At 49.9% G+C, this 13,638-nt stretch overlaps 1 protein-coding gene across 3 annotated transcripts in view; it reads left to right on the top strand.

Annotated features, from left to right (window-relative positions):
• Positions 1–13,638, top strand: part of LOC146856251 (uncharacterized) — a 259,790-nt gene that overhangs the window by 192,735 nt on the left and 53,417 nt on the right. For all 3 annotated transcript variants that reach the window (XR_014981452.1, XM_085654318.1, XM_085654319.1), the window contains exons 18-20: positions 628–861; positions 1,019–1,174; positions 2,296–2,481. Coding sequence is in view for 2 of the 3 variants with exons in the window: in XM_085654318.1 (XP_085510444.1) it covers positions 628–861; positions 1,019–1,174; positions 2,296–2,481 (576 nt within the window). In the remaining variant the exon portion in view is untranslated. The remainder of the gene's footprint in view (positions 1–627; positions 862–1,018; positions 1,175–2,295; positions 2,482–13,638) is intronic.

The raw sequence follows: 13,638 nt of genomic DNA, 5'->3' as shown, positions 1-13,638 counted from the left end.
CATGCTCTTTGGTAAACTGCTCATGACCTGTTCAGCTTCTGAAAGCATTGACCCCCCCCTCCCCACCCCCACTCCCCACCCCTTCATGGTGAAAGCATTGGTGCTCGCTTTTTTTAATGTTCTGCAAACCTTCCCATAATGTTGTTCAGGAGCAACGTGATATGACCAGGATACACCTTCCACGAATGTTGCAGTGAAAATGTCTTAAACCTTTTTCCCGTTCAGTGGGTTGCTACATAAGAAGGATGGTACTCCAAATGAGAGTTGCAAGCCAAACTGACACAATACGATGGAGTCCGTTTCACAGAAAGCGAATATCATTCCAATTCTTATTCGGGAGCTCAAAGAATAACACCTCATTGATATTGAGGCTTTTAGGGAGGTTTAGTCCCTCCTCTTACTATGAAGAGCCTCGAAGCCCTGTGTAAGCATTCAGGTGCTATGGATTTCGCCTTCACTACCGTGCAAGGCGTAACAAGTCTACCAGGTCCTGAACTCTACAGGAGCGCTGAGCCACCTGTTCAGCTAATGGGTAGATCCACAGGTTCTAAATTGTTTTTCCCTTCTAGATGATGAATATGTTTTTTTAACCTTCTCTTTCCTTTCCTTCAATTTCATATCCATTAGGTCAGTTCTGCACAGAAGATGTGGACGAATGCCAGCTGCAACCCTATGCTTGCCACAACGGTGGAACCTGTTTCAATACCAACGGTGGCCACACCTGTGTCTGTGTGAATGGCTGGTCCGGAGAGAGCTGTAGTGAGAACATCGACGAATGCGCCACTGCCGTCTGTTTCAACGGGGCCACCTGCCATGACCGAGTCGCTTCCTTCTACTGCGAGTGTCCAATGGGGAAGACTGGTGAGTAGTGCCTCTGGGAGCTGTGTAACTCGAAGAAAAATTCCTCTAACTTCGTTCGATCACTCTCCTAGTTGGTGTAATTGCGGCAGGCCTCTTGAGCGATGATGGAGTTTTGTACTGCTTCAGTAATGAGCTTTTATTTCTTCCCATCTTAAAGGTCTGCTTTGCCACCTGGACGATGCTTGCGTCAGTAACCCATGCCACGAAAATGCAATGTGTGACACCAACCCAGTGAACGGCCGTGCCATCTGTACCTGCCCTCCTGGCTTCAGTGGAGGTGCTTGCGACCAGGATGTTGATGAATGCTCCATAGGTAAGTTGAGGGGGGACACTCCCTACGCTCGTTGTGGGACTAGCCAAGCAAAAAAAAATCATTCTTATGAGCAGTATGGAATTTATTAGCTCTTTGCACTGTTATCTGAAGTGGTCATGGCATTTGGTTAATAAGTGAAACCCACAGTGTATGGATTACTTGCGTTCTTGCCATGGCTGTTAAAGGCTTTGAGTTGCACAATAAACTAAAAGCATCATCTTCCGCCCTGGCTTTGCTGACCCAAAAAGGGCAGAAAGAGAACATTCTCATCCATTCATGCATCCCTTTGCACAAGATTCTTACTAACTTTATGCAGCAGCCATTAGTGAGAAAATTCTCTTGGATGATGACGGTAGATGTTTGTTATAGAAGGTTGGTAGCCCAGTTACGAACTAGAGTACTTTTAGCCGTCCAGTCTCTTCATAGAGTAGTGCAGTTTTGTTGGGAGCTTTGGTAGCTCCGGCAGGTCTGTTGTCCACCATACTGTATTTTTGTGAAGCCCTGCCCAGTGTAAGTGACGTAGGTTGTTTCCATAGCACTTTATAATTCAAGAGCACTGCAGATCTCTAGAGACATCCTCCAGTGTACTATATGCACACTTGTAACATCGGGTGTGTTTGGGTGCCCAGAAACCTGCTCTCCTTCATAGTCTTGTGCCAGAGAATGGCATTAGAGTGACGTAGAATGGGAAGATGTCAACATATCTTGCGTGTAGTTTTCAGCTGCATCAGTTATGAACTTGAGTCCTGAAGGTAAGCGCCTTATCAATGATTGTAAAGGGAAGACTAGGGACGAGATCTGCAACACAATCATTCATTCATAGACTGGACTCCGCTTGGAGTCAGCCCTTTGTCAACTTGCCCACAGAAGCTTGAGCACAGTGACTGTTGCTTCTGGTTCTAAGAGGTCCCCATCCACTGTGAATCTGGTATATGGGTTAGTGGCAGCTAATTAATCAATGAAAGCCCCCCCAGAGTGATCCTGCCATGTCCAGGTAAGTGCTCTAAGGTTAGCTTCAGAAGGCAGACTGCCATTCCTTGGAGTGCGTAATTGTTTCGGTTGTAATGATGAAAAAAGTTGCGGCCTTCGTTCAGCAGGTGATCTTTTCTCCTTGTTTACAGGTGTCAATCCATGTGAGTACTTCGGTAAGTGTGTGAACACACAGGGCTCATTCCAGTGCCAATGTAGAAAGGGGTACACTGGTCCCCGCTGTGAGACGGACATTAACGAGTGCCTGTCCATGCCCTGCCAGAATGACGCCATATGCTTGGACCGCATTGGAGAGTTCACCTGCATCTGCATGTCAGGTAGGATGTAATGCCTGCTAGGGAGGGCTAACACCCCAAGACTCAGACACAACTGCTCATCTCTGACATTCTCTAGATTGCAAATGCAAAAAGATTGCAAGCATACCCCAAATGCATTGATGGTGCCACAAGGCTATCCACTTAAAAGTATGCGCTTTAGAAAATCTTTCCTCATCTGTATTTAATAGATATTGGTGTTTTTATAAAATGATTGCATTTAAAAGAAACCTATCTTGAATATCCAGCACCTTTTTTTTCTTTTTAAAGTTTATCTATACCCACCTGCTATTTGCTGCAGTGGCCACGGATAGCATTTTTTGGAGAAATTATGAATGGTGGTGAAGGTTTGACATTGTTCAATAGCTGTGCAATATACTTGAATTTATCCTGAAAGCATTGTACTGCTGCTCATTTCACAGCTTATTGTAAAGTGGCACTTAATACAGAGCCAGGCTTAAAACAAACGCATGAACCCAGAGGGGGAGGCACAAATGTGCATGCAATTTCTAATCCGGTTATGTGTAGAGTAACCACTGAAATAGGAATGGCAAGGCGCTGTCCCCTTTCTTGTACTTTACTACCAAGTACACAACATGGCCATAAAGTGATATTTTTTCATTTTCTGTTGTGTACCTTTAACAGTGTTCTGGTGTTAGTTTGCTCTGTTGCTGGCTATTTAGTTTTTGTCTGTGCGTTCTGGATTATTTTGCGTGATGCCAAGGGTTTTCATCATCACAGTTTCTTCAACAGCGAGCCCTCAAAATATTAGGGGTATTCTCCTGTAGAGCTACAATATTGTCTGTGGACAGAGCCACTGTAAGTTAGGAGGTAAAACCCAGCCCAGTGCTGAGATGTAAAGCTCTGTCTGGACAGAAGGCCATTGTTGGTAACGCAGTAGTTTTCCAAACCATGTACTGTGAGCAACATTCGTTGTGGACATAGAGCTAAAGTGTCGGGAAGAGGTTCCCGGAGAATATTGTCTCACTTGTCCGCCTATCCCAAGTATTTTGCGTGTTTGTCTGATAGCCTGTGATTATACATATATATCGGATGTTTAGATGTTGCCAAACCTGTGTAAGCATCACCACAGTTACCCAAAACATTGTTTCTCAGTAACTTTGGTTTTTTCAAGACTGTACTGAGTAGCAGACATCTGAAAGAAACACGTTAGTTCGATTCCTCACCTTAGAATATCCCCAGGCGTCAGACTGGATCCGGAAGATTTTTCGTCAGCAATACCCCTTGCGCGTCGCTAGGCGTCGTCTGCGGCTCCGTGTCCGTCGTCGGCGTCGTGCGCCGGAATGACGTCGTCGGAGTACTTAGACGCCGCCCTCGCGCGCTGACGTCAGTTCTTCTTTTTTCCGCGCCAGTAAGCGCAGATCCGGGAGAGCTACCCCTTTAGTCAATTTTTGACTAACTTTTTGATCCTTTTTGATCGAGTCTCGACACCGGTGCCGGTAGGATGCCTGGGTTTAAAGCCTGTACGGCCTGTAGCCGACTGATGTCGGTTACGGACCATCACCGCCGGTGTCTTTACTGCTTGGGCCTCGATCACGACGCGGAGTCGTGTTCAGACTGCAAGGCCCTGACCTCGAAGGCTAGACGGGAGCGGTCCCGTAAGCTTCTCGAGATTCGCCACTCGGCTCCGCGCGCCTCTCGATCCCGGTCCAGGAGGAGGTCCAAGGATCGGTCGCGGAGCCGCAGCCGACGTCACCATCGGTCGTCAGGATCCAAGTCTTCGGGTAAGTCGAAGCATTCCAAGAAGTCCAAGAGACGACATCGCTCTTCGGACTCCCCTCGCCGGTCGCGCGACTCGGTCGAGGGTCAGGGTGGTTCCCCCACCCCGCGGCTCCGGCGGAGCTGCAGGCGCCGCGTCCGTCCCCATACCCTCCGGTCCCTGGGACTAACGCGATGCCGGCGGAAGTCAGTGCCTTCCTCTCGGCCATGAGGAACCTGGCTCCGCCGTCGGCGCCCGCTGGCGCGCCTTCGGGCCCCGCGGACCCGACTGGGCTGCCTTGCCTGCCGGCGGCTCCGGCCCCGGCGCCGTTGACGGCTCCGGCCTCAAGCGCCCGAGGGACCCGTTCTCGAGTCCCCGTCGACGCCGGTCAACCTTGTCACGCCTCCTCCACCGGCGTCGACTCCGGTTCCACCCCCGACGTCGACTCCGCTCGACGTCGTCCCCCAGTTCAGTCCCGCTCCGGGCCCGGCGCCGGTCCGGCGTCGATGGACGCCGAGATCGACGCCACTAGAGACACATTTTGTCTACCGCCCGGCTCCGTTACTTTCTCCTCTAAACCAGGAGTCGGATGCTGGGGACTACTGGGAGGGATCCGAGGATCCTATGGACGCTCAGGCCCAACTGTCCCAGGACTGGGCAGATGAACTGGGGGAGGCCAGTGGTCTGGATACCTCGCCAGACACTGGATTCATCTCTCCTCCGACTGTGGCTTCGGAGGAGGGTGCTGCTTTCTCCGTGGTGCTGCGCAAGGCGGCCGCAGCCCTTGGGCTCGAGCTGCCTGCCGTGGCTGTGAGGACGAACGTCCTCACTGAGGTGCTTCAGTCTGCAGCAAGCTCCACTGAGCCTCTGCTGCCATTCAATGAGGCCCTCACTGACGTTCTACAGGGCACCTGGTCAAAGCCCTCCACAGTTCCTCCTGTGGACAGGAACGTTGCCAGGCGCCACCGCCCTGCTCCGGGCGACCCCAGTTTTCTGTCCCAACACCCTACCCCTGAGAGCCTGGTTATCCAGGCCTCCACCTCCCAATCCTCTTTCCCGACCGCCCCGCCGGATCGGGATTCCAAGAGACTGGAGCAGTTTGGCAAGAAACTGTTCTCTTCCCTTAGTTTGGGCCTGCGGTCTTTGAACACCGCTTGTCTCTTGGACTGTTATTCCCACTCTCTGTGGGATGCGGTGGAGGACGCGCTGCCCCTGTGTCCGGAGGAGGTCCAGACACGACTTACCCAGGCTCTGGCCGATGGGAGGGATGCCGCGCGACATGCTATACGTTGTGGGCTTGACACCACGGACTCGCTGGGTAGGGCCATTTCCACCACAGTGGCGCTTCGACGTCACGCCTGGCTGCGGTCCACGTCGTTTTCCGGCGATGTCCAGAGCACTCTCATGGACATGCCGTTTGATGGCACTCGCCTGTTTGGCGAGAAGGCGGACAGTGCGCTGAACCGCTTTAAGGACTCCCGGGCTACGGCCAAGTCCTTGGGCCTCTCGGCCCCGCGGTCGCAATCTTCCGCTTTTCGCCCCTTTCGTGGCCAAGGAAGGGGTGCCTCCTCACGTGCGCCTAGACACCAGCCGCAGAACCAACCTGCGCGCGGTCGCGGACGTGGTTTCCGCCGAGGCGGATCTGGAGGACGACGAGGTCAGCCCACATCCACCCCGGTAGCATCCACCTCAAAGCCTTCCTAGTCCGAGCTTTCAGGCCCATTCCACGCCAGTGGGCGGCAGAGTTCGCCATCACCTGCTCCACTGGCGGTCCATCACATCGGACAGGTGGGTGCTGCAAATCGTCTGAAGGGGCTACTCCCTCCCCTTCGAGACGACCCCTCCAGCCATGCCACCGCAGCACCACCGTATCTCGGGGGATCATTTGCATCTTCTCCACGAGGAGGTTTCCGCCCTCTTGGCCAAGGGGGCCGTCGAGCGCGTTCCGAGTCCAGAAGTAGGTCGTGGTTGTTATTCCCGCTACTTTCTGGTTCCCAAGAAGGGCAAAGGGGGCCTACGCCCTATCTTGGACCTTCGGAACGTCAATGCCTTCCTCCGGAAGGAAAGGTTCAAGATGTTGACTTTGGCTCAGGATCTAGCTGCCCTAGACCCCGGAGACTGGATGGTAGCGTTGGACTTGCAGGACGCATATTTCCACATCCCCGTCCTGCCGGCCCACCGGCGTTACCTGTGGTTCACGGTGGGCCAAGAGCACTTTCAGTTTACCGTGCTCCCCTTCGGCCTCACCAGTGCCCCTCGGGTGTTCACGAAAGTGATGGCGGTGGTCGCAGCTCATCTGCGCAGATCAGGGGTTCCAGTCTTCCCCTATCTCGACGACTGGTTGTTGAAGGCGGGCTCGCCCCAGGCAGTCGTCTCCCACCTCCAGACTACGGCGGATCTCCTGCATTTGCTGGGATTTTCCATCAACGTGCCGAAGTCACACCTGAGTCCCTCTCAGAAGCTCCTCTTCATCGGAGCGGTTCTCGATTCGGCGCAGTTCCGGGTCTATCCACCGGAACAGCGGGTCCGGGATATACAGGCCCTGATTCCCATCTTTCGGCCTCTATCCTGGGTTTCGGTCAGGCTAGTGTTGCGGCTTCTGGGGCTGATGGCCTCCTGCATCCTACTAGTGCATCACACCAGGCGGCGCATGCGGGCTCTGCAGTGGGACCTGAAGTTTCAGTGGGCCCAGCATCACGGCAACCTGTCCGACCATGTCTTGATCTCGGAGGGCACTGCACAGCAGTTGCAGTGGTGGCTCACGGACCGCGATTGGGTCATGGGCAGGAGCCTCTCCCTTCCCCAACCGGAGCATGTCGTAGTGACGGATGCGTCCCTCCTGGGATGGGGTGGCCATATGGGAGAGGCGGAGATCAGAGGCCTCTGGTCTCCGGCGGAGTCTCGTCTCCACATCAACCTGTTGGAGTTGAGAGCGATCCGACTTGCACTGAAAGCCTTCCTTCCCTCTGTCAGGGGCAGTGTCGTGCAGGTGTTCACGGACAACACCACCGCCATGTGGTATTACAACAAACAGGGCGGGGTGGGGTCGTGGACCCTTTGTCAGGAGGCTCTGCGCCTCTGGACGTGGCTGGAACACCAGGGCGTCATCCTAGTGGTTCAACATCTGGCGGGCTCTCTGAACGCCAGAGCAGACTAACTCAGCCGCCGGTGCATGATGGATCACGAATGGCGTCTGAACTCCGAAGTGGCGCAAGGTCTCTTTCAGCAGTGGGGAGAGCCTTGGTTAGATCTATTCGCCACCGAAGAGAACGCGCAATGTCAGCAGTTCTGCGCGTTGGAATTTCCAAGGCGGCACTCGCTCGGCGACGCTTTTCGTCACGAGTGGAGTTGCGGTCTGTTGTACGCCTTTCCGCCTATACCACTTCTGCCCAGAGTGCTGAAGAAGATCAGGCACGACCGGGCCCAAGTCATCTTGGTGGCTCCGGATTGGGCACGAAGATACTGGTATCCCGAGCTACTCAGTATGTTGACCGATCCCCCGATACGTCTGCCCCTTCGGGAGGATCTTCTGTCGCAGCAGCAGGGGACGGTCCTCCACCCGAACCTGTCCAGCCTCCACCTCCATGCGTGGAGATTGAGCGGCGGCAGTTGATGCCATTTGACTTGCCTCCTGAAGTCTGTGATATCATTCTGGCAGCCAGGCGTCCCTCCACAAAGACGGTATACGCCTGCCGGTGGAACAAATTTGTGGCATGGTGCACAGCAAAGGCTGTGGATCCCCTTTCCGCCCCTCTTTCTGAGGTTCTCCTCTTTCTTCTTTCTCTGGCCCGGCAGGGCTCTGCCCTGGGCACCCTGAAAGGTTATCTTGCTGCCATCTCTGCCTTCTTGCGGCTTCCTGATCAGCCTTCTCTTTTCAAGTCCCCTGTGGTTACACGCTTTCTAAAAGGCATTACTCACACGTTCCCTCCTGTCCCTTTTGTAATGCCTCAGTGGGACTTGAATCTGGTCTTGACATTCCTGATGTGCGCTCCCTTCGAGCCTCTTCACAATTGTCCTCTTCGTCTTCTGACTCTTAAGACTGCTTTTCTGGTAGCCATCACCTCGGCTAGACGGGTGAGTGAGCTCCAGGCTTTATCTTCGAAGCCTCCTTTTCTGTCTGTTCATCCGGACAAGGTTGTCCTTCGGCCTCGTCCCTCTTTTCTTCCGAAAGTAGTGACTCCATTTCATCTTGGGCAGTCTGTCACCTTGCCCACCTTCTTTCCGCCTCCGCATCCTTCCAAAGAGGAAGAGAGGCTCCACCGTCTGGACCCAAAACGTGCGCTCTCCTTTTATTTGGACCGCAACAAAGCAGTTCCGGGTGGACGACCAACTTTTCGTTGGATACGTGGGTGCTAAGAAGGGGAAAGCTGTGCACAAACGGACCATCTCTCGGTGGGTCGTTTTGTGCATCAAAATTTTTTACTCCTTGGCAAAAAAGGACCCTCCTGTTGGGCTGCGCGCCCATTCTACTCGGGCCACAGCGGCTACTACTGCTTTGGGACGGGGAGTCCCTTTGCAGGACATCTGTCAGGCAGCGACGTGGGCTTCGCTACACACGTTTGCCAGGCATTATTGCCTTGACAGCCAAGTCCGGAGGGATGGCTTCTTTGGCCGTTCTGTCCTCCAGGACTTTCTGGTGTGATCTTGGTTCGCAGACCCACCACCGGGGATGGTATTGCTTGGGTATCTATTCTAAGGTGAGGAATCTAACTAACGTGTTTCTTTCAGATGAACAAGTTACTTACCTTCGGTAACGATGTATCTGTAAGAAACATTAGTTAGTTAGATTCCTCACCGACCCACCCATCCTCCCCGTTCTGCGAACTGACATCTAGGGTTAAGGTTATCGTTTTCAGGCACCTAGATTTTATTTTTGGCACCAGTGTTGGTCTTTGCATGGCTCTGCGTTCCTGGCGCGGAAGGCTATGTACAAGAACTGACGTCAGCGCGCGAGGGCGGCGTCTAAGTACTCCGACGACATCATTCCGGCGCACGACGCCGACGACGGACGCGGAGCCGCAGACGACGCCTAGCGACGCGCAAGGGGTATTGCTGACGAAAAATCTTCCGGATCCAGTCTGACGCCTGGGGATATTCTAAGGTGAGGAATCTAACTAACTAATGTTTCTTACAGATACATCGTTACCGAAGGTAAGTAACTTGTTCTTTACCTCTAGACTGTAAATAGAAAAAAACTGCTGCAGAGGATGGATTAGGGAAAATTGCGGAAGGGAAACCCCCTGGTTCACATGAAGACTCAGTATATCCTTAAAAAACAAAAGGGGAAGGAGGCATGCTTGGCATGGACGCTTTATTATAACGGAATATAACCCAATAGAGCTTGTGACTGAATACCAACTTTAGCCAATGTTTGGCTACTAATAAAGCTATTTCACATTAATTATGCCTTGGGACAGGTTTATGTCTTGGTGTAAATGGAATGTTCCATCCGTTTAACAATTGTTATGATTACCTTTCAAGAGGGAAAGTGACTTCTCACAGGGTAATTCACTTTTCTAAAGCTCTGAAAATATCCTTAGCTACTGAAATGGTCCGCTTTTTCCTGTAAACCATTATAGATGCCAGTTAAAAGAATAGAAATATGTATGCCAGTCTTAGCCAGTTAAAGAAGGTAGGCATGTATGGTCTCTCCCTGGTAAATTCTTGATTTGGTAACCTGGTCCAGAAATGATATACACCTCCTTTTCCTTTTGGAGGCATGGAAAGACCATGTCAAGACACTTGAAAAGTTTGAGAATGAGCACACAGATCAAGGTAAGGTTTTGGTGGATGTTCATGATCTATTTAGATTCTGCGCTGTTTTTCAGTGATACAAGTCCATGGTGGAGGATTGTGCCCACCATCTTGGCCAGGAGATCCCAATTCGCTTTGCTGACAGGACCATGTTCGAACACAACCACGAGTGTCAAATTATCTTCATTCTGGATTCTTTCTGATTGGGAATGGCTCTCTGCAGAGGATACATTTAGGGAGGGAGATGGGCCGGGAAGTGAGAGAGAATACAGAAAATGTCTAACCAGTTGTAAAATGGGTAGCTTTCTTGTGACCGCCTATTGTGTTTTGTGGCAAAGAGATCATTTTAGAGGTGTCCTGCTGATATCTTAAATGTGTGAGTCCGTCATCGATATCATTAAAGATGCTGGCTTTACAGTGTCCACACTTGGTAGATACACTGCTGCGACTTGAAGGCCCTAGGATGGGTCCAATATCAGAGTGTTAAAGCCTCGTTTGAAAAGGTGTATTGTGATATTTACATACATTATATCACTGAAAATACAAAATGACACTAAGCCACAAACATCACTTCACTACTGCTTTCTTTCACGGTTTCACTTGACTATCAAATAATGATTAAAAAAGAGAAATAAATTAATTTGTATGAGGATCTGTGAGAACCCTATGCACGTGTACTCAAAATATTAATCATAGGGCAAATAACAAACAATCACAATTAATTCACATATCCTGCTAAACAAACTGTAGGTTACCATCCTTCTCACTCGGATCCAATATCTTATACAACCACAAACTGAATAGCCAAGCCTCGCATGTGTTGTGGTGATTGCCATTCTGCAGACTCTAAGTAATTGCAGTTCAGTCGTTTCCCTATCTCCCGCCTAAGGCTCTTGATGAAAGACAATTCGCATTTTGCAACATGTGTCAGATGTTGAGACCTGCCTGGATACAACACTTTTACCCATAGATGTGGATTCCCTGTGGACAAAAGCCTGTAATAAATAGATCAGTTCAGTTAAAATAGCCATCAATCCTTGTGTGAGGGGATTATTTTTGTCCAGTTTGTCTTGAAAGATTAGCATTTTACTATGATGGGCTTTTTTTTTTTTACTTTTAGGACTTTGGCTTTTCAGCATTGTAGATTAATTGCCTGCTGTCTAGTGTTGCCCCTTCCTGACTCTGGTAGGCAGCTTTCCAGTGGCTTTAAGAGCCCACTTCACGCCTTCTCTAAGGGTGGCTAGAGCCCTCTTAACACCACTAACAGAGCCAGACCTCTTTCCTCGGGGCAGCGGAGACTTCCTTCAAAACCTTATAGGTCTAGCATACGTTCTTATAGGGCAGCCGAAATCCCGTCCACCACCCTTACTCTAGTAGCGCATCTTCTTCGGAAGACTCGGGGCTCCCTTCACCCACCCCCAGGCCTGACAGTCGTCCTTCTCCATGGAGCCAGAGTTTCCTTTCCTATCCCCACTCCAGGCTTCAGCCCTGTGTGCACTGAGAGATCCCTTCACAGCCTCCCTAGGGACGCTAGACATCCAGAGCTCTGCTCTGAATATTAATATGGCGGCTTACAGCGGTCTGTGGGAAGCACAACAGCTCCTTTTTGTTCCCCCGCCATCGCATATTGTGCTGCGGACCCTACCTCATTTAAATGTGTTCTTTGAGCTGTTGAACTGAACTTCAGAGGAATCACCCTTTGCCCCTCCCAATCCTGAGCGGGGGTGGGGGTGGGGGGGGGGGGGTTAAAGCGAGTACCCTTGTGTTCCATTGTGGGGACCGTGGAGACTCAAAAACCCCTCCTGGATTAGGACTCCAGACACAATGTGTTTCGGGACACTCAGTCTGTTCCCAACAAACGGTCCCTTTTCCATGTGCTGCTGGGTCAGGCGCAACCTGCGCTAATGGAGCCGGCCCTTGTGACAGGACTGCAGTGCAGACCAGGGCCTTCTTTCTGCCTGTTCAGTGTGGCCTAGTTTGAGCTGCCTCCGACTGAGGCAAGACGTGCAATGCGATAGCAGGTTATGGGCACTTTTGGTTTTCCTCCCACGTAACTCTCTAGGGAATATCTTGGGTTTGACATGTAGGAACTTTAACCTCTCTCGTCCACACTCCTGTTTAAAAGACACAAGCTACTTCTACAGAAGGGTGTCATGAGAAGATCTGGGGCTTGTGCCTGCATTGAGAAAATAAGGTGTCTCTTTGCAAGATGTCCCTAAGGATGAGTGGTAGAATTGTCACCAGATGTTCAGGTCTCGTTTAGTTAGCACGTATAGAAACCTGGAACAGCGCTCAGTTTCCTTTTACCTGTGAAAATTCATCATGTGTATCTGTTTTTTTTGTGAAATGCTTAGATTCCCTGCATAGAGCCTGGCCTACACCATCTAGAACCTTCATTCCTGCTGCGTGCCCTAATAGGGTGTGTCACTGCCATGAGGTAAACTGCGCCAGATCTGCTCCTATCTTCTCTAAATTCTTCAAACCTTTTTGAGTATTTTGTTTTGTAGGGCACATAATTGTCAAGGTGCAAACTCAGCACAGTCAAAGAGCACTGAAATATATTTGAGTAAAAAAAAAAATGGGTGCCCTCACCAGAGTCTTGTGAGAATAGTGAAAAATGCAGCAAAATCCTAGTACAAGTCAGTGAAAAGGACACTAAAATAAATACATCTACTTGAGATAACTATAACTGGTGAATTTCAGTGTCTTTGTTATTTTAAAATGTTAAGTTTTAACGTATATTTTCACCTAACTAGAACGTCACTTTAATCCAGAAGCTTTTCAGGAAGGAGCTGAACTGGAAGAGTCTTTTTTAGGAACGTTTCTTGAAGATTTGTCAGATGGCGTGAAATGATTAGCAAAAAAAAAATGCTTTTCCTACGGAAACATGGTCCTAACTATAACCACCAATTGCCGATCTGTGTGTATGTATGTTATATATGTGTGTATGTGTGTATGTGTATATGTGTGTATGTGTATGTGTGTGTATATATATATATATATATATATATATACATACTTCACCTCCATATGTCCCTGGTTGCAATCTTCACTCTACTGATGTATCCTTATAAGCAATACTTAGATTTAACCATGCTCACTCTGGGAGGGTAGGTCTTTCTTCGTAGAGGTGCCACATTATTGAAAGCTCTCCTGGTAATGATGCACAAGACGCATGAACTACTCCAATTGAGGATGGCCTTGAAGAACTTTCTATATGGGCTATAGTTCGCTCCTGCTATGTTTACTGCAGTTTGGTTTCTCTTCTGCACCTGGACACCTGTATAGGTATTGGAGCAGTAAATACAACTTAAAACTTTAAACATATAGACACTATACTCTTGTTTATCCTCCCTATTGTGCCATGCTAGTAGAAATCAGCGTGACCCAGTAAAACCTGTTTTTTGGCTCCAGTGTGGTAATGAATGCAAATTCATGCATTTATTATTGTAAGTGCAAAAATCACTTTCTATGATATCATAATTAAGGCTCCCTGTTTTCACTTATTTTTACAGATAAATACAGACAGAAAACCATTTGGGTTTGTGGCTGCGTTTATTTTTAAATGTGGATAAAAACGTAAATTAGATTGCTTTTTTAATGATTCCAAATGCTGTCAGTCATGACTGCAAGCCCAATAGCTGTGTGGATTTCAAGTGTGGGGATTATAAAAGAAGGGGATCTTC

Source organism: Triturus cristatus, chromosome 4_1 (assembly GCF_964204655.1).
Source record: "Triturus cristatus chromosome 4_1, aTriCri1.1, whole genome shotgun sequence".
In the NCBI taxonomy this organism is placed as follows: Eukaryota; Metazoa; Chordata; class Amphibia; order Caudata; family Salamandridae; genus Triturus; species Triturus cristatus.
This window is presented reverse-complemented; position numbering and strand designations above follow the sequence as displayed.